At 35.3% G+C, this 27,416-nt stretch overlaps 1 protein-coding gene across 2 annotated transcripts in view; it reads left to right on the forward strand.

The window, feature by feature from the left end:
- Positions 1-8,692, forward strand: part of LRRK2 (leucine rich repeat kinase 2) — a 134,344-nt gene extending 125,652 nt beyond the window's left edge. The window contains exons 48-51 of one of the 2 annotated variants that reach the window (XM_014740975.3): positions 2,155-2,307; positions 3,688-3,896; positions 6,403-6,474; positions 7,074-8,692. In XM_014740975.3, coding sequence (XP_014596461.2) covers positions 2,155-2,307; positions 3,688-3,896; positions 6,403-6,474; positions 7,074-7,195 — 556 coding nt within the window. In that variant the 3' untranslated portion in view covers positions 7,196-8,692. Of the gene's footprint in view, positions 1-2,154; positions 2,308-3,687; positions 3,901-6,402; positions 6,475-7,073 lie in introns of both variants that reach the window. The other variant, XM_070270127.1, reaches the window with a different exon arrangement.
- Positions 8,693-27,416: the final 18,724 nt, after the last annotated feature.

Consider the following 27,416-nt stretch of genomic DNA (forward strand, 5'->3'; position numbering starts at 1 on the left):
CCACTAGGTAGCTGAAAATAATCTGATGCCTGGGACCCACCTCAGACCAATTAAAAAAGATGAATTAAGCCTGGCATAGGGCCTGGACTTCAATATATTTTTTTAAGTTCTTAGGTGATTTTAAAGTGTAGTCAGGGTTCAGATGCGCTGCTATATATTGTAAATTCTCATAGATGAGGATTTTGGTTTTTAGTTCTTATCTTGCTCATACATTTGTTTCCTAGCCTGTGGTGACTATTTGGATGGACTTAGTCTCATTCTGTAATGTATACTTTTATTCAACCTATACAAACCTGAAACTATTTAAAAAGAACGGGCCCCTAATTCTTTTATTTCACAGAGCGTGTTATGAGATCATGGTATCAATCAACCCCCTAACATTCCACATAAGATTTGGGGTATAGATGCTTTACTAAAGAGAATGCCCATAAATATCAGCTCTTAAAGATGTTTATCTCCCCAAAGAGGTTAGGATGCTGTTTCATAGACACTTGAAATTATTTGCTTTCGTCTCAAAAGTGTCTCCTGTTGCCTGTGTCTCTGCCCTGCTAAGCAGACATCATATCACTAATTAGGGGCTGCTTTCTCATCATTACCCTCCTTATCATCATCCACATGCACGGACTGAGAGGCGTAATGGACAGTGAAAGATGGCTATGGCCTCTGGAGCCACAGACTCCACAGGACTTGTTTTGAGTCCTGGTTCTGTAACATATTAGTCAAGTGGCCTTGAGGAAGTTATTTAGCATTTGTACACTTTTCTTTCTGTAATTACAAACATTGAAATTTATAATTTTTTCTAGGATTTTTATCGAGGATCAAATGGGATAACACACAAAAGTATTTTATATAAATTCTAAAACTCTATACAAAACTTTGTACTAGTTTGACCTGCAAAGCATTGCATTTTCATCTCTCTTACCAAAATAGAAAAGGTGGAGGAAAAACAACCTTCCTGCCTTAGGATATAAAGATTAGTACATCCCTGGTATTTGCATGTCGTCTTTCTGATTGAATTACAGTTTTAACCATTTTACCTTTTTCCTGGTTGTTCATTTCTCCTGTTAGTTTATTCTTCATTCATCCATCCTTCTGTCCATCCACTTAACAAACTGCCTGCTTTGTTAACCAGGCATTTAGATAGATACTTATCTATCTATCTACTATATATATATATCTTTACTAGATAGATAGGTACTTATCTATAATGATGCTACTGGGTTGTTGGTTTATAGAAAAGACATGATCCTTGACCTTAATAAATAGCACTTGCAGTCTAGTGTCAGGACCACACTAATAAATACAATTTTGTATTTAATAAGGTCTATAATATTACAGCTACACCAGTGAAGGAGAGGGAATGATTGCTTTTTTTTCAATAGGTCAGGGAAGAATTCCAGAGGAGCTGACATTTAAGTTAAGCCTCAAAGGCTAACTCAGAGTTTGCCATGCACATGGGGCCTATGGGAGCCAATCTATTTGTGAAATATGTAAAATGCCAGTGTTCTAGTTGGAAGGTAGATCTTTAAAAATGTTCGTCATTTTCCTTTATTTTCAAAGGGGGGAAATGACAATGTGCTTTCTATTTCTGTTTCGATGAAGATGTGGATTTTTTCTCCTACTTGGCTTGGCTTGTGTTGATGCAAAGATATCTTTTAATATTTGAAGACACTCCTGCTAAAGTTTATTTTAACATCTGATATTTTATAATTCTAGGTGTAATGGCTAACCCTTAATTTCCCAAGCATTCTCAACAATAAGCATTTTATTGCAATATCATAAAGTTGCAGATATGATTATGATACTTCTTTTAGAAGTCAAGATACTTCGCATGTTTGGACAGTAAAAAACACTATAAAGAACCAGATAAAACTGAAATTAAAACTAAAATGAGCAGTGAACATTAGTCATAGTCTTTATTTTATTATCAGGGGAAAAAAACCAAAGTAATCAAAAGTAAGTAAAATACCAAAGTAAGTTATATATTCAACTCAGAATAGTTAGGGGAGAACATAAAATAATTGCCAATACTCAGGCTTGTTTCTTTTCCAAAAGGGGGTTAATCTTTTATATGTATTAAAAATTAATATAATGTTGCACTACATGTGGAAATAGAAGAAAAATGAACAGTGGTCAAATTTTTTTTTCCCCTAGGTTTTCTTACACAGCCTTCAGTGATTCCAACATCATAGCAGTGGTGGTCGACACGGCTCTCTATGTTGCTAAGAAAAATAGCCCATTTGTGGAAGTGCGGGATAAGAAAACTGAAAAACTCTGCGAACTAATAGACTGTGTGCACTTTTTAAAGTAAATTCATTGATTTTTTTTTAAAATTTTATCGTGGAAAGAACATAACATGAGATCTACTCTCTTAAATTTAAGTGTATAATATATTATTGTTGACTATAGGTGAAATGTCATTAGTTCTTTCTTTAATGCCAATAAGAGCTGTCTTTACACTTCAGATTTCACAGAGGAAGAAGTGTGGCTTAGTTTTCTTCCTTTCTACTTCTAAATAGAAATTTTTTTTTAAAAAACCCTCAGAAACAAAATTGTTAATGCTCTTCAGCACCATTTCTTGGTATCTGCAAATGTCATTTTAGAAATAAAATAGGAACATAATATATATGGTTCTTTCAAGATATTATAAGGAATATTCTCCAATGAAAAAATAGCACATTATTGCAAATGACCACACCGGATTCATTGCTGGCCGTAGATCCAGAAGCATCTCAGTATCAAATTTGACCAATTATAATTAGACCATAGATCCAGGGATACTCTGCTTTAATGATAAAAAGTCACAAAACAATATTAAAATATGAGGGAAAAAACAGACTGGACTGACCAATGCACTAACTAAGGAGGGAGGATAGAGGTGCCAGGCTGAGAGCCCATTTCTTAGCCACAGACAAATCTGACATTACATTAAGCACATCTTTTGTGCGCTGCTGCTGGGGAACAGGAGCATGCCGACCTTACTTGCTAACCACTTTCTATTTTTGTTTTCTTTCGTTTTTACTGTATGTATTTTTTATACTCTAGAGAACATTTAGATTATGCACTATATCCATAAAATGAGATTCAAAGTTTACTTTCTTAGAATCTTAAAGTTTTTCTCTGTATGCTCAGAAGGGCTGACAGTTCTGCCTAGTAAAGAGTCCCATACTTCCGAAAGTTCCAAAATTATTAGAATTCTTTTATTTCTGGACACCTCATTTTTGTCATGAATTATTCATTGGCTCGGGGAAAAATTCCGTGGTTTATATTGATATTTTTTACATGTAAATGACTGTGATTTTATTTTCCTTTGTAACTTTTAGGCTTCATGGAAGAGTTGAAATGAACTTTTTTTTTTTTGATATTGGGCAAATTTATTCTTTTTTTGCTGGATTTCATAGGCTTGATGTTTATAAAAATTGTATCTGTCTTATTTATTTTAGAATTTCTTGAAGTTAAGGGGTTATTGTGTTGTCTTTGAAAATTTATGCTTCAAGTAGGGAAATGTGGCTCTTGGCATTCTGTGTTTAGCAAAATTAGTTTTGTACAGTTTTAATGATATATAATGTACACTGTTATGTATTCATAATTTAAAATAGTATATATGTATATATATACATAGAAACGTCTACTTTATTTCTTAATTGTTGATAAATTATTAATGCATAGCTTTCTTTATGATTTTAGGGAAGAAATGGTAAAAGTAAACAAAGACTCGAAACACAAAATGTCTTATTCTGGGAGAGTGAAAACTCTCTGCCTACAGAAGAACACTGCCCTCTGGATAGGAACTGGAGGAGGCCATATTTTACTCCTTGATCTTTCAACTCGTCGAATTATACGTATAATTCACAACTTTTGTGATTCTGTTAGAGTCATGATGACAGCACAGTTAGGCAAGTTTCTTTCTTTTAGATCTTTTTTTTTTAATATTCTCTAAGACTATAAGAATATGCTTTTATTTTTTATTTATTTTGTTGTTGTTGTTTTTTAGATTTTTTTTATTTTTTCCTTTTTCTCCCCAAAGCCCCTCCAGTACATAGTTGTATATTCTTCGTTGTGGGTCCTTCTAGTTGTGGTATGTGGGACGCTGCCTCAGCGTGGTTTGATGAGCAGTGCCATGTCCGCGCCCAGGATTCGAACCAATGAAACACTGGGCCGCCTGCAGCGGAGCGTGCGAGCTTAACCTCTCGGCTACGGGGCCAGCCCCAAGAATATGCTTTTATTTTTAATTGAAGTTTTCTCTTCACTTTCCAGTGCCATTTGCAGTATCTCAGAAGTTCACATAATAAAACATAGGACTGGGATAAATTTTGAACAGGGTCATTAAAAAAACGGAGAGAGTAGATGCTCTCAGTCCCATAAAAGAAGCAGATTATTGTAGCTGAGCACTAAATTTGGGTCTTAGTTTCTCTTTTTTCTCTATACTTAAGGCAAAAATTGGAAATACATAATGTTGAGGTCTTTTTTACATTTTGATGAAAGAAATTAAAGCAAATGTTTATTTTGATGATGGTTTAAGCTTCCCACCCCTGGTTAAAGAATTGTATTTGATTTTTCATGCTATAAACAAATTTGTGTTCTTGTAGCAGTATATGCTAAACTCAACGATCTACAAATATTGACAAATCATAATTTACTCAAGCTATGTCTTTTCTGTTCCTTCTTTTCTATTTAAATAGGAAGAAATCATGGTAGCATATGAAATATATTTTCTGCATAAGTATTCATATTTTATTGTCTTAACTAATTATTTGGTTTAGAGAATAGTAATAGTATATATACAAAATTACGCTATGAGGTTAAGTTCTTCAAAACTAGAGTTTATGTGACTTTAGCAAATAAGTAATAAAATGTTTGACATGGTGAAGAAAATAGTAAATTTCTTTCACGGGACTATAATAAGAAGGGACTAGTGTTTCTCCTCACCCTCACCTATTTTCCATGAATGGAGGTCAGAGTTGCACAGATGAGTTAGATTAGATGCTCCTAGTGATTGGTGACTATCAGGATACATGTCTACACAGCAGAGTAGTAGGTCTGTGGTCGCCTTTCTAGTCTTATTCTACCAAGGTTGTTATATCCTCTAATTTAATTTGTATGTTCTTTAGGACCCAAATGGTTGTTTGTTACTGACGTTATATGGGATTTCAGTGGGTTTAATAGATTATTAAAATAAAGATAAATTTAAACATAATCTACAAAGTGCAGCATGATCTGGCTTCATCCCACCTTTCTAGCCTCTGTCATTTACCGCATTCCTCTCAGCTGTTTCTGATCTAGAAGAACCTTCAGTCTCTCTTAAATACCATGCTTCATCCTGCCTCAAGGCTTTGCATGTGCTGTTTCACTCTTTGCTTAGTTAACTTAGTTAATTAAGTTAACTTAGTATGTTAATTTTTGGCTTACTTAACAGTGACTCTTTTTGAAATGGTAGCTCATATGTCAAAATCTCGGAGAAGTGAACGCTGATTAGGTCAAAGTTCTCTCTTTTGGCTCTCATAGCACCTCTCTTGGCCATGACTTTTTTTTATTAATGTCAGTCTCCTCACTAGAACATAAACTGCATGTGGATTGGGTCTGCATCTGTTTGTTCATCCCTTTATTCCCAGGGCTTAGCCTCAGGTCTAGTATATAGAGACTTTTTTTTTTCTTTTTTTGAGGAAGATTACCCCTGAGCTAACATCCACTGCCAATCCTCTTCTTTTTGCTGAGGAAGATTGGCCATGAGCTAGCATCTGTGCCCATCTTCCTCCACTTTATATGTGGGACACCTGCCACAGCATGGCTTGATAAGTGGTGCATACATCTGTGCCCAGGATCCGAACTGGTGAACCCCTGGCCGCTGAAGTGGAGCATGTGAACTTAACCACTACACCACCAGGCTGGCCCCTAGTATATAGAGACTTTTGTTGAATGTTGAATAAGTTAGTGACTGACTTGAGAAGAAAGTCTGGATTTGTGACAGTATCAGTATATCCATCCATTCAACTCTCCATCCAAATGCTTCATATTTGACCAGTGCCTTATTGTATCCAAAGACATACATGGATATTTCATATACATTATCTCATTTAATATCATAATTAGGTTAAGGGATAATGTATGATATATAATTGTATAAATAATGTAATGTATAAATATTAAGTTGATTTTGTAGAAAGGTTAAGCTGTTTTGTCAGATTCACACAATTACTAAGAATTTTAGCAAGGAGAAGATCACAAATTTTCCAGCTTTAGAAAATCGCTGGTCTGGAGCTAGTCCAGTGGCCTAGTGGTTAAGTGCATGGTTAAGTAGCGGTTAAGTTCACTGTCTTAAAATATGAACACCTGTACTCCTTTTAGTCCAATTTGTTATATTGTTTTAACATAAAAATCCTTTTTTTTTTTTTTTTTGTAAAGGAAGTCTTAAAAATGCCATGCTGGTTTTGGGGTATAACCGGAAAAGTACCGACGGTACACAACAGCAAAAAGGTAATGTTTAATAGGATACTATGTTCCAAACACAGTGCAATGACATGGATGATTATAACATATTATGTGTTTTATACATTTATAGTAAGTATTACATATGCTATAAAACTTCAAGCATTTTAAATTGGTAGCTTCTTTATAATGCAAATAATTTAGTCATAAATCTTCAAAATTAAGTCTCAGTGATTTAGGAGTGTTAAGTAATTATTTTTTCAGATGAAGTAGTGATATCAACCCTATAAAATGAGAACTAGCCCAAATTTAAACTAAATGTGGGTATTTTTCCTTACATCTTACCTATATCCCTAATGAGGTCTGATTTTGAATGGTGTTTGAAAAAGCTTCATTTCTTTCAGAAAATAAAATGTTAGGTTCTTAAAGGTCCACACTCTTTTTGAAATTTAGTAGTCAGTTCTATAATTTATTTTAAACATTTTCCAAATGGAACTTCTTATAAATGGCTATAATATAGTAGATTATTTATTGCTGTATTTATAATATGTTTGTCCAAGGCAACTAAATATAAATTAACAAAATTAAAATAAAATCAAAATGCCTTATGGCAGATCTTTGAGACATTTTATTTTTTCATTTTCTAGAGATACAGTCTTGCTTGTCTGTTTGGGACATCAATCTTCCACATGAAGTGCAAAATTTAGAAAAACATATTGAAGTGAGAAAAGAATTAGCTGAAAAAATGAGAAGAATATCTGTTGAATAAAAAGGGTATGGGAAATCTTTGGATGGGAAAATTATACTCTTATAAATATTTCTTTAAAAAATGTTTACATATGAAAAGGGAACTTCCACTCTTTCAAATAGCTCATCTGTATATGAAGGAATGTTTATATGTCGTATTTTAAATATAAATACGTGTAGAAATAGTTACCAGTGAAACTATATTTTAAAGAATTATTTAAAAATGTAGTATTGTATTTCCTATATATTCTAATTAATTTTGTGGATTAAGTAATGAAAGGAAACCTAAAAAGTACTTAACTGCAGTACTCATATTAAAATTTACAAAGTGGATAATTTTTGGTTTGTTATCCATAATGAAGGTAAATTTTATTTTAAATTCTGTGCTTAAGATAGGACTATTACTTGATTACTTTCTAGATATTCTGTAAAGTAGAATAAAAATATTAGGAGAGTTTCATGTAACACATTCCTTCGTAGATTGCTTTTAAGTGCAGTTATCATAAATGCTTGTAAATAGTCTGTGAATTTGCACTAGTAAAGCCCTCATGAGGACATGAGTTCTCTTTGTTGCTGATACAAACAAAGCATCTCACACAACTTCACTCCATCTAAAAGAAAACGCCGTGAGAATTGCTGATGAGAAAATGTAACATATTGCCAAAGTCTTTATATCCAGGAAAGACACAGCCACTCTCTCTTTTCCTATTTTGCAACTCTGTCTTTGAATTGTGGATACCCTGAATTTTTATAATTGCTGTAAATACAATGTTCAGTCTTTTAAGTGGCATTTCTATGTTTTTATTTTGGTTCTCAGCACCAAGCCAGACCACTGGCTACTTGTTCCTAATCTTCCTTACACTAATGCTTACCCATCTTCTTCCTAAATTTGTGACCCTGAAAATCCTCCATCATTCAGGTAGAAACCCTATTTTCAGAATTATGGAATTCCACAGCTCCCACCAAGACCATGCGGAGTATGTAACACTCCTCCATTTGCTGAAGAAGAAAGGAGCTTGAGCTGTGATGAGTGCCTGCTCACCTAGTCTTCTAAATTATATCTAAATTGTTTAAGTATCTTTCCATGATAGGAAGATCAGGCCAAGTATGTAGGTAACAATTTGAGTGTCATTTCTGCTTTGAGAAAAAACGTTTTTCGTAAATCCATTGGCCTTGGCCAATATCCATTATTTTAAACAATTCCTTATAACAGGATAACTACTCCATTTAATATTCTCAGAACTGACTGGCATTTTATTATATGAAGACTTTAAATTTCTTTGTATTAAGTGTAATAAAATTCTTAGCCCTGAAATATTCTCCACTTTTCAAAGGGACCTATGTTTTAATTTGTTATGTAGTTAAGAAAGAAGTCAGAAATGATGGAGGTGTTTGTTCCTGTGATATTTCATAGTGTTCTGTTGTATTTATATGCAAATTTTTTACAGATGACAATTATGGAGAAATATGTAAATGAACATTGTATTTAAATAGAATAATAAACATTTTTTAAAGCACATTTGTGAATTTTAACACTTTGTGATATTTTGTTTTTTACATATAGGTCTGTAATCCTTCTAATATGAAACTTTATATTAATCTGTATATGGGACCTTCCAATATAGGAAGCACTAGCTAAAGTTTTCTCTTGAGAATTTATTCAATTTCCTATAATACAGCTAGCTGTCAGGATCCCAGGATAAAACCTGATGGGCATGACATATTCTGTTTTCAAGTTCTCATAAAATTTTTCTTGAGAAGGATTGTTCACTCTTGAGTACTGAAACAAAAAATAAGACTTTAGAACAATTGATTTTTTTAAAAAATAGTCATTTAAAATTTTTCCCCATTAGAGCCCTAAAATAAGCTGCTAATCGTTATCAAATCATAAGCATTTATCTTAACAGAAAGTATTCCTTGAGGGAAGTTTTGAATTCAAAAAAGGGAGCCTCTCTGAATCTAATTCTGCCAAGCACTGTTGATTATGTGTGAACTATTTGAAATAAAATGCGACTTATTTTTCATCAAGACATTAAGATATATATGGATGAAACAGCAGAAGTAGCAAAAAAGAGTGTGAACTTTCCCAAATTAAAAATGAACATACAAATGTTCAGATACCAAGAGGTGATAAAGTTCAAAACCTTTGGAACTTTGCGTCTATACGTAATCCATCACTGTGGATAGCTCAACCCCTAACTTGGGAAACTGATTTCTTTTCATGGAGACTCATCAGCAATACAGTAAAATCTTAAACCCTACCTACTCAGGAGAAACCGAAATCCTTGTTCTCTATTCTGGCTAGTTTCCCAGCCTGGGTTTCATTGTTTCCAATAACAGTTCAGAATCTGGCTGCTGAAAAGCGCAGAAGTGCTTGATTCTTTCGGATCCCTTGAGGCATTTGGTGTCTTCTTAGCACCTTGGCTTTCAAGTGGGAGGCAGGGAGGCACCAGACCCAAAGGTCTAGTCTGAGCACACTGAGTGGTAAGCAGAGGCGTAGGTCTCCCTCTGCACTGCTCTTCCCCTGTCCTTGGTTTCCAGGCTCACCTGGGAAGTCTCTGCTGAGGGGGTCTCAGCCTAAGACAAAGAATAGCGAGAGGGAAGGAGTGTCAGCATCCGGGTCATGGGGGCTGCTGCTTGGCCTCCAGCAGAATCGACTGTCCCATAGCAATCAGGGCCTGGAAGGCTAGATAGACTTCCTGGAGAACCTGATATGTGTCACTCTGACCTGGGCTTCACCGCATTTACCCATCTGAACACCACCCCATTTATTTATGAAAATACAAACCAGTGTGATAAATGTTGTGTTAGAAGTATTATGGGAAAGTAGAGAATATGTCTGCCTGGCCAGAGTGGAGAATCTGGGAGGATCACATACACACAAAAAGCTAATACTGAAGCAGAGCCATTCAGGATGAATAGGTCCTCAACAGTCCTGGGGTGGGATACGCATTCTAGGCAGAGGAATCTTGGGAGCATAGGGTTATTTTAGAAGTATTCTATTAAATATTGGAATTTGTGACAGCTTCCCCCTCCTAGAGAACTTACATCTAGAGTATACAGGAGACACTTAAATGATCGAAGATGCAAAAGAAATATATATTTATGTATTGATGTAGCATTTTTAATGAAATGAGAGATTATAAAGCGAATGAACTTTTCGGGGGGAAAGAGGTTTGTTGGTTAGGATGAAATGAGCAGAGATGTTTCAAACACCAAGTTTATCTTATAAGTTATAAAATCATAAAAAAGAATCTATGACTTCATGTATATATCTAGTATATGACATATGGGGTTTTCCCCATGTCGTTACAAAATGAGCCCAAAGTAACTCAAAGCACTTACTATCATGATATAAATAAAAGAAGATATAATGTGGAAATGTAATTTACTATAATGGAAGCCCAGTGGACAAAATGTTTTGAAGCTGATTCTCTTATGTTGGCATTGTTTTGATTTCCTGTTATTCATAGTTCCGTGCAGATGAGGTGTATGTCAGAGTAATTAGGCCACCACAGAAAGAAGCTGCTTGTAAGCAAGAGGATTCTCTGACCATAAGCTTTGCTTAGATGGATTTCTGCTGCCAATCACCAGATGCACACATTTTTGTCACAAGATTGAATAAGAAAATCTTTGCTACAGACAGATCAGTAAGAATATCGCTATTTTTGACTGAAGTAACTGCTTTTAGAAAGAGTATAAATGTGTATTTTTTTGATGAGAAAGTATGCTTAAAAAGAAATCTAAACAGAACTTGTACATTCAAAGAAAACATTCTTTAATAAAGTCACTTTTGGAGGCTCTGCATTTATTTCATCAATGCTGCCATATTTATTCAGTTTTTTTTTATTTCACCAATTTCAGCAATTCCTCTCTTCCTGACCCCCAACTCCAGCCTCTGGTAACCACCAATCTGTTCTCTGTATCTAAGAGCTTGTTTTTTTTTTTTGCTTGAGGAAGATTAACCCTGAACTAACATCTGTGCCAGTCTTCCTCTGTTTTTGATATGTGGGGTGCTGCCACAGCATGGCAGATGAGTGGTATAGGCCCGGGCCCTGGATCTGAAACCAGGAACCTGGGCTCCTGAGCAGATTGTGCCAAACCCAACTACTATGCCACGCGCTGGCCCCCAAGAGCTTGTTTTTTGTTTTTGTTTTGTTTTTAGATTCCACATAGAAGAGAGATCACATAGTATTTGTTTTTCTCTGTCTGACTTATTTCACTTACCTAATGCCCTCAAGGTCTATCCATGTTGTTGCAAATGGCAAGATTTCATTCTTTTTTATAGCTAGTATTCCATTGTGTGTATCTATATATACATCGCATTTTCCTTATACATTAGATACATTCATATTTCCTTATCTTGGCTTTTATAATAATGCTACAATGAACATGAGGGTACATATATCTTTTTGAGTTAGTGTTTTTGTTTTCTTCAGATTAATACCCAGAAGTGGAATTTCTGGAGATTTATTAATCTTCATTTTAATAATTTAAAGAATTTATTAGCAATTTAAATTTAATTTTAATAAAAAATTACCTTAAGACTTACTTTAAAAACCAGAGTAAAAAAAGAAAAGATTACAAAAGAAAATAGTGAGAAGGATCATGCATTTGGAATTAGAGAGACTTTGGACTAAATTTCAGATTCAGCTTTTACTAGCTCAGCAAACTGGGGCAAGTTGGCCAAATGGCAAGAGAGCCAATTTCCTATCTGTAAAATGACAAGAGAGATGTACCCACCTTCTAGAGGAATGAGGATAAAATGAGATAACGCGTATGAAATTATGCAATTAATTTCCAGGCCAGTCACATGTAAGTACCATCCCATAAGGGATTTCATATTGGACCTCAGCTTCACTAAAAATGTATTTCTCTACTAAATTGTGCATTATTCTATGTCATGCATATTTGGAAGTTGCTCCTGCACCATTAATGATAAATTCACAGGTGCCAGAGAGTTTGATCTCATTTGCTGAACAATTAACTTAAAGCCTGAAAACAAGAAACTACTACCAGGATACTGATTTTACAATTCAAATTAGATTTGTATTCTTTTAGTGAAACCCATGGCCAGATGTGGGTAGAAAAATGATCTCTGCCTTCATTCTGTCCATATTATTGCCTTCTTGTCTGGTTCCATTGCTGTTTACTGATCTACCTTTCTATCTTACATTGGTCTAAATTCCATGTCAGCCTGTAACAGCAAGGGGATTTTCTTGTGTCAAAACGAAAGTGGTAGTTGCAGAGTTACCAGGGTTTTTTGGTCTGCAATTACTGAAATAAACACATTAAGTGCCGCTCTACCCATGGTGTTAACTATGGGCATGCTTAATGTACTAATATGAAAGTCAGTTCAATTGATAACATTTATGGTTTTCTCTACTCCAGTGAGTTGCTTGCAGCTGCCACTTTCCTGATGGTATATTCCCTGTTCTGAGTCAGGTAATGTTTTGTGCAGCCAATGGGAGTGAGATTGCTCTGACTTTTTGCTGTTGTTGTGGGGGGTAAGGGTGGGAGAAGAGAGGAATATTGAGGGTGAAGTTCATCTGATGAAAATTCTTTTGCCTTAGCACAGAATTACTTTTTCTATGTAACTGCCGTAGATTACAATCAACTTCTCTCTGCTCCCCTCCTCTCCTACAACACAGGATTTTGCTATTTATCTGTTTCATATCTGCTATGTCTGAGCTACATTACTGACTAGCACAATGCCTTTGGCATTCAGAACCTTCTATGAATTTCTGATAATTTATGGACAGTTCTTCGTGCAGTAGGAAATTATAAAATAACGGATCATTTCAGTTTTATGTGTCTAATGTACTTGAGTAAAGCTGGAAGTATCTGTTTACTGATCAGATTTTATGTCAAAGATAAATACGTTTTAGCCACATAGGGTAGAATGTCTTCATTGATATATATTTATTTCAAAAGCAAAAACAAATGGTAGCAATATGTAGCAATACTCTCAGTGAACTATTATTATTATGTTAAGCTTTTAAGTCAACTCAGTCACATTTTCATTAAATGCTCTCAATTATTTTATACAATTTTGTGTTCCACAGAGATAATTGCTATGTGTTATTTACAGAGAAATAAGTTGTCTTTCATCCATTGACTACTGACATTCCACTTTCTATCTCCTCCATTTGGATTATTGACTTTGTATTAAAGAAAATGGTTTTCCAGATGTTGACTTATGTTTTAAATGTCATGATATAAATTAGTCTATAAATTATTTAATTGTTCCTTCAAATAATTTTTATATTTTCAGGGTAATGTAAATAGGAAGAAAGAAAATTGACACAATTTGAAACATTGACTGAAGGAGATTTTTATAACATAATTGCACATTATGGAAAAAGTGAAGTATTCAACTTAAATCTTTAATCAATAATTGAAGGCCTGTCTGTCAAAAGCTTGTGGAAAAATCTCCCTTGCAAGTTTACACAGACAGAAGAATTAATCTTTTTTTTTCATTTTATGTGTCAGAATCAAAGAATTTATAGAAGTCTGGAGCATGGATCGCTGGGCTTGTGGGCCTGCCCCCATGTCCTAGTAATGCTGGTTGTGTTGCTCAATCTCTTTGTGTCACTGTCCTCATATGTAAAATGGCATAAAAATACTATCAAGGGGCCGGCCCTGTGGCCAAGTAGTTAAGATCACACGCTCCACTTTGGTGGCCCAGGGTTTGGATCCTGGGCGTGGACATGGCACTGCTCATTAGGCCATGTTGAGGCGGCGTCCCACATGCCACAACTAGAAGAACCCACAGCTAAAATATACAACTATGTACTGGGGAGATTTGGGGAAAAAAAAGCAGGGAAAAAAATACTATCACATACGGTTGCTGTGAGGAGCATATTCTTCTCAGATCCTCTTTATCCCCAAAACCTAAAAGAACTTTTAGGTGATTTCTATCTGTTGATGAGAGGAAGATGAGTTTTGAAGTTTGAGCTGGTAGATGGAGCCAAAATTTGCTGACTGTTTGTTCTGCTGAGTTACTTGAGTGACAGACTGAGGTTTTTGGATTATATGTCACGGGTGTTATTGACCAAGAAAGCTAGTTACTTGGCATTCTATCGAAGCAGTACTTTAAATATTTGTTTAGCATTTATGTAGTGGGAGCTGGGACAAACTGTCTTTGTGTTAATAAAAATTATGTGAAAATAAACTGGCTTTGGTTTTATTTCTGGTAATATGGCAAGGATTTGGAGAAGTCCATCTGCTGAAAACTAAAAAGCTTAGCTAAAAAGAAAGATCTGATCAGATAGTATGGAATTATCAGACCAAAATCAAAGTGAGGATGAGAACACAAAGATGTAAGCAGAACACCAAAGCTGTTTTTTTTCCTGTGAACATTTGCTGATTCTAGTGAACTTGAGCCGTAATTTCCTCATCTTTGAAAGGATCGGAGGATAGTGGACAAATTCCAACACACCCCATGGCTGGGGGTCAAATAGATGAGTGTTCCCACTAGGCTGGCACACTGGAGGGGTACATCTCAGAGTAAGTGAGAAGGCAGAAGTAGAACTGCCTACTGTCTCTCTACAGGGGACAGCAAGGTCCCAAGAAGGCCCATAAGCCATCCCTCCCAGTGTTGCAATCTAAATTCACATCATCTGTATGATTAAAAAATAATCACTGGAACTATGAAATAAATGAAAAATTTAATTGGATTAGCTAGAAAGAGGGCAAAGGTATTCAGATTTTGATAAATATACATATGTTGTCATTTCTAAAGTAACTACTAAAAGAGTAGGTACAGAGTGTATGATTTCCAAACTACTTGAGAAAAAAGAAATTATAAAACATTTTTCAAACAAATAAATGCAAGAAATAAGTGAAATAGAAACAGAAAAAATGGGACAGATAGAAAATATAAAATAGGCATATAATCAAATAGGTGACTATTTATGTTAAATGTGAACAAAATACAATGATCCAATTTAGACAAGATTTTGAGACTTGATAAAAAATAAAGATCCATCTGTATTCTATGATACATCTAAATTTTAAGAATATATAAATGTTAAAAATAACATCATAAAAACATACACACACACAAATAACCAAAATGAAGCCGAGACAGCTATATTAGTATCAGACAAAATAGTCTTTAAGGCAAACATCATTTTTAGAAATAGAGAGGATCACTTCATAATGGCAGAATTTTTAATTCACCATGAAGATATGACTTTTACATTTATATGCACAATATGCATTTGAATTTATATAATTACATATTCTCAAATATATAAAGTATAAGTTAGTAAAACTACAAAGAATCATTAGACATCTCAGGGTGAGAGATTTTAACATACCTCTCAGTAATTGATAGAACAACTAGACAGAAAAACAAATCAGTAAAGACAGAGGTTTGAACAGCACAATGAACAAGTTTGACATGATGGACATAAGAACATTGCGATGAATATCTTTATCACGTTTTTTTCAACCACACAAAGAACGTTTACAAAAACTGATCATAAACTGGTCCATAAGTCATTAATTTAATCATTTAATTTTAAAGGGCTGAAATCCTACAAGTTTATTCTTTTACCAGAATGCAATTAAGAGAAGAAACAATTGTAAAAACGTGTCACAGGTTGGGTTGCCTGACAAGCCAACTCTGAGGTAGAAACTGGTGTGCAAGATGTTTATCGGAGTGTGCTCTCTGGATCCACACATGTGGGGGAAAAGAAAGAAATCAGGATGGGGCAGAAGAAGAAGTTGGGTGGTGTCAGACATAACAAGGCCTCGCTTAACCTCAGGGAGAACATTGAAGCTGCTATAGCCCTTCAGGATTGTCCTAAGTTGGGGTGAGGGGCCTAGGCCTTGATACCCATATAGGCCATTGGACGTGAAATACCTGAAGAAGGAAGAATGACCTTGGGTGTGACAACACTTTCGACAGAGGCATCTCTAGGAAATGGCTCTAAGATAAGTTGACAACCTTCCCAGCAACTGGGGGAATGCATCCTTTGGTTCTGGGTGGCATTGAACAGCATCTGTGGTGGATAACTAAAATCTCAACATATTTCTAAAGTGTAAATGCATGTGTAGATAACCAATTGCCTTGAATGCATTTGTTGATTCTGGTGAAATTGGGATGAGGTTTTGAAGGACTTATTGGGTACATGGGACAGAAGACATAAATGAGGACCTATACAGTGTGGGGAGTCTAATTAAAGATTCATTTCTCAAATAAAACTGTAACCCAAAAGACGTACAGTCTCAGAGAAAAGGTAAAACAGACCCCACTCACCCCATACTTTTGCAGCCCCTCCCTCCAAGTAAAGTTGTGTTGGTGCTGAGCATAACAAAGTGGTGGTAAAAGAATCTGGGACATTGTAACTCTGAAGTCATAATAGATTTACAGACCAAATTTGCATCATATGTGTTTCCAAAACACATTAGGTGATTTTTTATTGAAAGTAGTTAAACTGGTAGTGTTTAGGTGCCTGGAAGAAGAAAAATCTACGTCTTATTTTAAAGAATACACATTAATCCTATCTCTCAAATAACATAAATAAGTTTTTAAAGATAATAAGCAATGTACAGTCCAAATAAACAAAACCTACAAGAAAGGAAGACAACATGAGAGAGAAGATTCAGGATCAACTCAGAGCAGAAGGAGACCAGCTAAAAGTCCAAATATTGGAACAGTGAAACATAGAATCTGATAAAAAAACAAACTTGGAAATTTCTGCAGGACACGGAAACTATAGGTATGACTAGGAAGATTTGAAAAAGAATGAAGTGGAACTTCTGAAAAAGAAGAATCCAATAATTATAAATAAAAGTATCATGGGTGAGTTTAATAGCATTTCAGATACAGATGAAGAAAAAGTTAATAAACTGGAAGACAAGTCAAAAAAATTTCCAGAATGCAGCATCAATAGAAAATAGATTGAAAATATAACCTGAGTTGCCAAGAATCTTGTAGGAGGGAGGACGAATGTCTCACCTATGTCTGAAGAGGGAATATAGGGGAGAAGAATGTTTGAAGAGGTAATGGCTAAGAAATAGCTGGAACTGATGGAACAGAAAAAGATCTAGATGATTCTCACAAACATAATATTGAGTGAGAAACCCAAAATATACACAGAATGCTTCCATTCATGCAAAATTGAAAAGAACTGAACTCTATTGTTTAAGGATATGTAGACAGGTAGTAAAACTATAAAGCAAGTAAAGAAATGATTACAAATATCAAGATAGTGATAATCTCTATAAAAAAGGGAAGAAATTATAACTGAGAAGCAGGCAGGTGGGGGGTTCTGGGATGCTGGAAAATATTCTATCTCTTGACCTAGTTGGTGGTTAGATGGGTTTTGTTATATAATAATTCCCTAAGTTACCCATTTGTTTTATATATTTATTCATGTATATCTCAATTAAAAAATGGAGCACGTTAATTTGCTTCCTCTGAATGAAATAAAATTGCCCTGAGAACATTTGAATTTCTGTAGTTCTTATCTCTTCAGATTTAATTTTTTATTTTTTTCCAGTCTGCCTTTTTCTTTTTCTTTCTCTTTTTCTTTCTTTCCCTTTCTCTTTCCCTTTCTTTCTTTCTTTTCCTTTCTTTCTTTCTTTCTTTCTTTCTTTCTTTCTTTCTTTCTTTCTTTCTTTCTCTTTCTTTCTTTTTCTTTCTTTTTCTTTCTTTCTTTCTCTCTCTCTCTCTCTCCCTCCCTCCCTCCCTCCCTTCCTTCCTTCCTTCCTTCCTTCCTTCCTTCCTTCCTTCCTTTCTCTCTCTCTCTCTCTCTTTCTGTCTTTCTTTCTTTCTTTCCTCTCTTCTTTCCTTCCTTCCTTCCTTCCTTCCTTCCTTCCTTTCTCTCTCTCTCTCTTTCTCTCTTTCTTTCTTTCTTTCCTCTCTTCTTTCCTTCCTTCCTTCCTTCTTTCCTTTCTTTCTTGAAATATAATTGACATATAACCTTACATTAGTTTCAGGTATACAGGATTTGATATTTATATATGTTGCAAAATGATCACCAAAATAAGTGCCGTTAATGTCCATCCCCATACGTAGTTAAAAAATTTCTTTTTTCTTGTCATGAGAACTTTTAAGATCTGTTCTCTTAGCACTTTCAAATATGCAATGCAGTATTATTAACTATAGTCACCACGTTGTACATTACATGCCCATGACATTTATTTTGTAACAGGGAGTTTGTACCTTTTGACCCCCTTCACCCACCTCCCATCTCCTGCCTGTGGCACCTACCAATCTGTTCTCTGTATCTGTGAGCTTGGTTTTTTCTTTTTCTAGATTTCACATATAAGTAAGATCATAAGATATTTGTCTTTCACTGTTTGACTTATTTTGCTTAACATAATGCCCTCATATTCTACCCATGTTGTCGCAAATGGCAAGAGTTTAACATTAAAATCATGCAGTTTTAGCATTACAATTAAGACTATACATGTCAAATAATTCTGAAATTTTAAGCTTAGGTTGTTGTGTATTGAGACACACTGGGAAGTAGAGAAGAGTAGCAGGTTTACTGCAGGTGATTATTTAATTTCTGATGTGTTTATTTAAGCTTCTTGTAAAACAAACAGATGGAAATGTTCAGTAGGCCATTGTGAATGCGGATCCAAGTCTCAGAAGAGATTGTGAGACCGAGGTAGATTTGTAGTTGTTGAGAGGCCGTTTGTGTTTGTTTGTTAAAGGCTGCTATAGCAAAGTACCAAAGATCAGGTGGCTGAAACAACAGAGATCTATTTTCTCGCAGTTCTAGAAGCTAGAAGTCTAAGATGGAGGTGTTGGCAGGTTGGTTCCTTCTGAGGCTGTGGGTGAAGTCGCTGTTCTAGGCCTCTCTCCTTGGCTTTAGATGGCCATCTTCTCCTAGTGTCTTCACACTGTCTTCCCTCTATATGTCTCTGTGTTCAAATTTCCTCTTCTTATAAGAACGCCAGCCATATTGGATTATAGTCCACCTTAATGCCCTCATTTTAATTTAATTACCTCTTTAAAGACCCTATCTCCAAATATGGTTACATTTTGAGGGACTAGGGGTTAGAACTTGAACATATGAATTTTTGAGGGGACACTTCTGTCTATAATACCGTTATTTTAAAACAGGGGAGAATACAAGATTGATATTGAACCTGGAGTGAGTTCGCTCACCCGTTACGCAGCAAGCCAATCTCTGATACCAGGGCCAGTGGAAGAAAGTAGGAATTTTATTATTGAACAGCACTGAGCAAGGAGGAAGGGCAGCTAATGCTGAAATGATAGAAGGGGACAGGCTGAGAAGGAGATAGTTCAAAGCAGGAGATGATCAGTGGAGTCAAAACTGGCAGAACAGTCAATGGCCCTCTTTCTTTCTTTCTTTTTTTTTAAAGATTGGCACCTGGGCTGACATCTGTTGCCAATCTTCTTCTTCTTTTCTTTTTTCTTCTCCTTCTTCTCCCCAAAACCCCCCATTACATACTTGTATATTCTAGCTGTAGGTCCTTCTGGTTGTGCTATGTGGGATGCTGCCTCAGCATGGCCTGATGAGCAGCGCCATGTCTGTGCCCAGGATCTGAACCAGAGAAACCCTGGGCCGCCGAAGTGGAGCATGAGAAATCAACCACTTGGCCATGGGGGTCGCCCCTGGCAATCTTTCAGGACTGAGTAAAGCAAAAAAATGTGGTGATAAAGCCAGATGTGGTGGACATTTAGAGAACAGAGTTTATAGAGTGGAAAACTGACTGAAATGGGTAGAGGAGAATGTGTAACTAAGAAATTGCAACAAGAATGGAAAGACAGCAATGCATGTTAAGAAGTAGAAGTAGAAAGCTGGGAAGAAGGAACTGACATAACTGTGGGGGTCATTGTGCAGGACAAATAATTGAGTGATCTTTAAAAATATGGCTTTATATTGAACACAAGAAACCATTCAATGATATCAGTGCAGAGGGACAACACAGACATGAAGCTATCGACAGCAATATAACTTACTACAGACTTCCTTATCAAGGCCAGTGTTCAAAGTTCTCTTAAAATTTTATTCAGGGAAGTTGACACTCTAGCTGTAAGTATCAATGCTGCTATAATATCCTGCTTAGAACCCTGGCAACAGTTCTTGTTTACTTTCTTATAAAATCACTATCTGAAAGTCCGTTTTAACATTACCAGTTTCTTCTGCCTACCAAATACTATGCCAAAAAAATTTTGAGAAGTTAAATTGGAGGTGGTAATTTACCACAGAAAATTATTTGTCTATAGCTAATGTTAAATATTATTTATGTTTAAATAATTATATCAATTTAAGTAATATTTACTCAAAAATTTAATTGTATTTAAATTTCTCCTGGTATGAAATTTCCCATGTAACAAAAATGTTTTAATTTTCAGCACTCACCTTTACAATATAATTTCAGATCATAATATGGATGAAAGTCGGAAACTTCTTGTTCTGCAATCCAAATAAATACTGTTTAACATTTTCAGTATTTCCTTCTGGTACAAACATTATTAAAAAAACAGACTATCTTATTCATACTGATGCTATTGTTCTTTCAACTGTTGACATTTCCTCTGACGGTGTATCGTGAAGTGTACAGACACTTAAACCACATCCTTTTAAATCAAGAAGGAACATTTGACTATTGTTCTTTTTGACGGATTTGCTTTTAAGCTATGTACAGTAGCTATACAGTATGTGTTTTAGTATTATTAGATGGTTTTATCCAATTGGTATAATATTACAAAAGAGTTAAAGTGCCTAATTGCCTCGTAAAAACAATCCACCGAACGAGAAGTTCCGGAACGAAATGAGTCTGCTTCCTAGAATAATTATTTTCTTTTTACGAACCCTTTTAACATTTGCTAAGTTGATAGTTTTAATTCCTTTTAAAATACTTTTTCTTATAATATTTATAACATATTATATTATTATAAAAACTTATAATAATATGAATCATGGATATTTTGAAATCTTAGAAGGTAAAAAAGAATAACCTTCAGGGAAGTCCTAAAAGCAGTGGTTTGAGGAGGATAGAGGCAGTAGAATCAAACAAATGTGGTTTGTAGCTTTTATATATTATCATTGAATTATCTGGTCCTTCATGAAAATTTTAAAAACTCACAGAAAGGCCACAAATATAAATATAGTATACTGGCATTTTATTGTCATCTTGACTTTTAGCTCAACTATAAACGGAATTTCATCTATAGTTATTAACATTACAGTAAAAATGTTCTAGGAAAAGTCATTAAAACTTTGTGACCATTTTTCACTGCTAGGCAACTCTGAGCTGATGGAAATAAAACAAAACTGCTAGCATTGCTAGTACAGCGTTTGCCCCTTGTGATAATTGAGGATAAATCTGAACTAGAAGTTTCAAATGGTGGAAACCTTTTCTTAACCAAATATTTTCCCAGTTTTAGTAGAGTGTGTCTAATTCAATGCATGCTATGGTATATTGAATTAAATATCTTAATATAAATAACTTCAGTACTAAACTTAGTTATGATTATTATTGTCATTATTGTTTAATGTAATCTTCTTTATTTTTGAGCCCTACAAAATTATTCATTAAATCATTCATTCAATATTTATTGAGCACCTATCATGTGACAGCTCTTTTCTATGCACTGAGACTCAGCAGTGAACAAAACACATAAAGATCCCTGCCCTAATTGAAGCTAATTCTAGCACTAAAGGTAGGCAATAATTAAATGTATTAAACAGATTAAACAAAAATGTATACATTAGATGATGGTAAAAGCTATGGAGAAAAATAAAAGCAGAAAAGAGAATAGGGGAAAGGAGTGCTGTGGGGTGAGATTTGTAATCTAAAGTAAAGTATTCAGAGAAGGTGTGCATGTGAAGGCAATATTGAACAGAGATGTAAGTAAGGTGAGAGAGGGATATCTGGGGGAAGAATTAGCAATTGTATGAAAGCATAAAATGACTTAGAGGAAATTTAAAAGGCCTTTTAGTTTATTTTGACATTAAAACATTAATTTTAATTAATATTAATTTTAATAGTGTGAAATATTAATTGTGCCAAAGAATTATGTTATTTAACCATGTTTTTGGACATCCGTTTAAAACATATGCAAATTATCCATATTTTAAATCTCTTACATATGGAGAGGTTTTAACTCATTAAGGCTAAGGTTTAATTACAATCCTAAAAAAAAGCTATTTTGGAGGAAAAATAATTATAGCATGTAGAAGTAGATAATAGTTATTTGCAAAATATGTCATTGAAATTCAAGCTTTTAATGAGGTGAGGGAGCACATTCTGTGGATATCTGAGGAGAGAGTATTCCAGGGAGAGGAAACAGCAAATGTGAAGTCTCTGAGGCGAGAATGTGCCTCGTGAGCCCCAGTGGCAGCAGGGAGACCTCCGAGGCTGGAGCAGGGACAGTAAGAACAGGCAGGTAGGAGGCGAGATCAGAGTAGGGGCTGATGGAATAGAGCACTGTGGGCCATGTTCAAGATATTGATTTTATTTTGCATGAAATGGGGTGTCATGCAGGGTTTTGAGTAGAAGAATGCATGATAGGAGTCGATTTGCACAGGACCACTCTGACTGATGTTCTGATATCAGACTGCAGTGGATAAGTGTCATAAGCAGGGAGACTAACTGGAAGTCCACTTGGGTAATCTAGGTGAGAGGTGATGGTGGCCTGAGTGAAGGAACGAGGGTGGTGGTAGAGGAGGTGATGAGAAGAGGTTTCACTCTAGAGTTATTTTAAAGTGAGAACCAACAGAATTTTTGGATGGAATGGGTGTGTGGAGAGAGCTTGGTGAGAGAAAAAGATGAGTCAAGGATGGCTACAAATTTTGGGGTGGGGTAATCCAGACAGATTTGGCATTAACTGAGGTGGAAAAGACACTGGGGGAAGCACAGTTGTGGAAGCAATGGATCTGGAGTTTCATTTGGACACATTAAGTCTGAGCTGCCTGTTAGACATTCAAGTGAAGATGTTGAATACAAGCCTGAAGGAGCAGGGAATGAAATAGGAAAAACTGGGAATAGCACAGTTAAAGTGTACTAAGAAGGAAGAATTGATCAACTGTGTATTAAATGTTGTTGAGAGATCAATAAAATGAGGACTGAAAATTAAGCATTGGATTCACAAAAGAAGATCACCAGTGTCCTTGACAAGAGCATATTTATTTTTGCAGTGATGGAGTGAAAACTGGACGGAGTGAAAACTTGATGGGAGGAAACAGAAGTCAGGAACTGGAGTCAATGAGCACAAGCAACATTTTTTGAAATTTAACCATTAAAGGGAGCAGAGAAATGGGAAGAGAGCTGGAAGGGAAGTGAGCTCAGTGGTTTTTTTTTGTTTTTTTTTTTAAAATAACAGATTTATTGAGGTATAATTTAGATATTATAAAGTTGTTTTGTTATATTCTTTCATTTTTTTTTAGTAAGGACAAATAATAGCATGTGTTTATACTCTTGGAAATAATCCAAAAAAGGAGGGAAGCCTTGATGATATGGATAGAAATGAACAAATCACTGGCATACTCTTCTTGGATAGAACCCAATACACAAATGGGAGAGTCAACCTTAGATGGTGGCTAAGAGAGATTATCTTTATTAATAAGAAACTAGGCAGACTACAGGGTACAAATACCAGTAGATGGGTATATGTGGGGATGGGAGCTTGTAGAGTTTCTCTTTTGATAGCTTTTATTTTCATGGCAAAATTGGAAGTAAGCTGATTAACTAAGAGGAAGAATGAGAAGGAGGTGTTGGATATTTGAGAAGAGAGAAAATATGAAGTAGAAGAGTGTGAAAGCAAATGGACTAGGAAGTATAATTGCCTGACCATCCTAAGGGCCAACTCAGAGTAATGAATTTAAGATAGGCAAGTTAGCATGACCATGTATTTTTACCCTGGCGTGTTCACCTGCATGGTTTAGGTAGGGAAAATGAAAAGAGTTTAATTTAAGCCATGGTTGGGGTTTTGCCAAGCCAGTATAGAGAGGTTCAAGGGAATTGGGGGTTCATACAAGGGAATAATGATAATGCTTAAACATAAATTTAATCTAAGTAAGAAGCTTATTGAATTGTTGAGGGGAGTGAGAGTGAATGAATTGAAGTAGGATCAATGGATTGTAGGTTCCAGTGAGAGCCAGTAGATTGTTGGAATCTCATTAGTAGAATAAGTGAACTGGAAATAGAAAAGTTGGTGTTAAGACATTAGAATGACTGGAATTGCATTTGACTTTATTCATAATGCATTTTCCCCCTGGAATCCTTCCCTGGTTCTGCATGTCCAAGTTCTAGCTACGTTTCTTGGTCCAGCCCTTACACCACTCTCTCCATGAAGTTTTCTCTGATTCTCCCAAGCTAAATCCCTCCTTCCCTGGAGCTTCCATAGCATTTCACCTGAACCCTGCTCATGGAAATTTTCTATCTCACGTGTATTCTTAGTTCCCCCAAAAGTGTTTAAGTAAGTTTATATTTCATTCTGGTCTCCTACATATCTAAGCTCACTGTTGACACATAGCAGGATAATCACGCCATAATGATAATCTGAAAAATGGACTCTCCAAGACCAAATCTCCTTCACAATGAAGACACATGAAAAAGAAAAGAACTTCTAAATGATAGTATTGATGTGTCATATATCTCCAAGGGCAATGTTCTCTCTTAACTATACTTTGTGTGTGTGTGTTGGAGGAAAATCTTCAATGTGTAGTCTTCATTTGTGAATTTATGAACCAATCAGAGCAAGGTTTTGGAAAAATTATGAGGTCAGTGAAGTCAGTCTTTAGCCTCTACAACTTTGGTTTGTTACTCCTTCTCTGTTCTCGGAGCGGGTCCTCTCCTCCGGCACTCCTGTGTCCACTGTTTGCCAGCTCTTGGAATCCCTGCCCCACAGGGAAAACTTGGATACTTGCACTGATGTTGGATTATTGAAAAATGCATGGCCTTCAGCAAATGTGTTTCCTTAAATAGGAAAATGCATTTTAAATATTTACACCTGTTGAATTCTGTCCCCTTTCAAAATGATTTAAGGAATCAGCAAGTAGACTAAGGAGGTTTGGGGAGGCAGGGAGCATGTGAATAGAAGCATTCAATGCGTATTGGTGAGGCGCTCTGAAAAGGCAGGGATTGTTTACTTCCTTGAGGATTAGTCAAGAAATGAGTGGATAAAGGAAAAGGAAAGGTATGTTTGTCCACATCATTTTTCCCTTTCCTGGGATTCTTCTACTTTTCTGGAGAGAATAAACTGAGGACCACTTTCCCTTTGGCTACTGAAGTCTTTTTAGTAGTGACTGGGCACAGATGAGAAGCAGGTAGCATCATCCAAGCTCTGGAGCTGGTCCTTGAATTTTTCAGGTCTGCTTGACTATCGGGGATTCCTCTAATTGTGGATCCTTTCACCCCTGCTCAGCACAGACTAGGACTTCTCTTTTGAGATCCTAACTTGAACTTCCTCCCTCCACCCCAGCATATCTGCATATATAATTCATGGATGGTATTTTCCATTTAATTTTATTTTTTGTCCTAAAATGTTCTTTTTCTGATGTTCTAATTTTCATATGTCTTCTGCTTATTCATATGTCTGATTATAAAGTTCATGGTAAAATTTTGTATCATTGAAGTATTATGAACCCTTGTGAGTAATAATGCTATTGCTGTAACCATGGTGAATCTCTATGTTTTAGGTTGTCTATACCTATACCTATGAGATAGTTGTATATTTCTCTAAGGAAATGCCTATTAATATATTGATAAGTAAAGAGTTCTTTGTTTCAAAGTAGGTTAATGTTTGAAATACATTCTATTCTTAAGGAAGAGACAATTACAATATTTAATCACAGTATTTGAGTTTCTTGAGGTATTAAGACTTTTGCAATGATTCCTAGGGTACAGATAAATGCATATCATCAGCACATTTGGTTTTTAATCCCGGGGCTTTTGGTTCCTGCCTTTTCTGTTTGCACAGGGTGGCAAGGTGGCATTATCTGGGTTTGGCGTGAGCTGGACTTGGTCCGAGATAGAAGATGTCACAGAAATAAGACACTAAACTGACTTGAAAGGGATTTCATCTTCGGCATGCTATGATATTTATCTTTGCTCTGTCATCACTAAGTTTACCACACCTTGCCCATGATGAGAGACAGCAGTATGAGTGGATATAAAAACTCCAGTTAGAGGGTCCCTTGTAGGTCTGATTCTCCAAGATGACTGGTCTCTGTTTCTAGGTCACAAATCACCACCATGAAGTTGATGTTTTTGTATTGGGTTGTGGCACTTTGTGTCTTCTGCAAAGGTAAGGGACTAATGTAAATAATCCTTTCGTATTTGATATACATGTATATATTTGCTTAAATGTTTAGTGTTCTCTACTTCAAATATTTTTCTCCCTGGGAAATCTTTCCTACACCTCAGAGTAAGATAAGTAAGAAAACTGGGTTTTCATGCTAGTTGGTATTATTTCAGCTTTAACAATCTTGTCTTAAGGATATACATACATATAGATCTATACTTAGAAATATTAGTGAGCAGATTACTCAAGATGCATATAGTGTTATTGTTTGCTACTGATTTTCATCCCAGTTTCCTTTGATGACTCTATCTTGAACTTAAATCCACGTTTAGACTAAAGACCCACACTGATAATTGCAGTTTTCACAAATCATGAAAGTATCACCAATTGAAAGAGTAGTTCACTACGAAAAGAAAATTTTGCAGGGAAAATATTTCTTAAACTAATAACTTTCCTAGACATTTCAGAAAGTCAGTAATTAATTTCTGAAATTAATTGAAAGGTAAGACATCACTGATTAATTTTGCTAATTAAAAGTTGAGCAAAATGAAAAAATCTGTAGAAACAAATGTATTTCTTGCCCTTTAGTTCTGTTTCTGAAAAGGGCAAAAAAACAGTAACATCTAAACATAAGGGGAAAGGTCTGCAAAAGGGAGGAGATTTGTTCTACATCTAAACTTAAATCTATTTTCTAAATTTAGAGTAGGATACGTTTTACTTTTCTAAAAGGAGCCAGAGTATAGAGGATTACAGCGATTTGTTGTGTTTAAGGGAAAATATTTCTATCCTTAACCCAACTACCTGAGAAATTGTCTGATGGACCATTAGAAAATCATAAGTTCAAGTAATGGTGACTTTCATAATCTTATATAGCACTTTGCTACATTCTTTGCAAAAATATAAATATTCTTTGCTTCTACTTTTCACAAATGTATTTGTTATTTCTTAAGCAATGGAGCACAAAATACCTTATTTTTAAAGCATTTATTAAATTACATAT

The sequence above is a fragment of the Equus caballus genome, chromosome 6, assembly GCF_041296265.1.
Source record: "Equus caballus isolate H_3958 breed thoroughbred chromosome 6, TB-T2T, whole genome shotgun sequence".
NCBI classification, from domain to species: domain Eukaryota; kingdom Metazoa; phylum Chordata; class Mammalia; order Perissodactyla; family Equidae; genus Equus; species Equus caballus.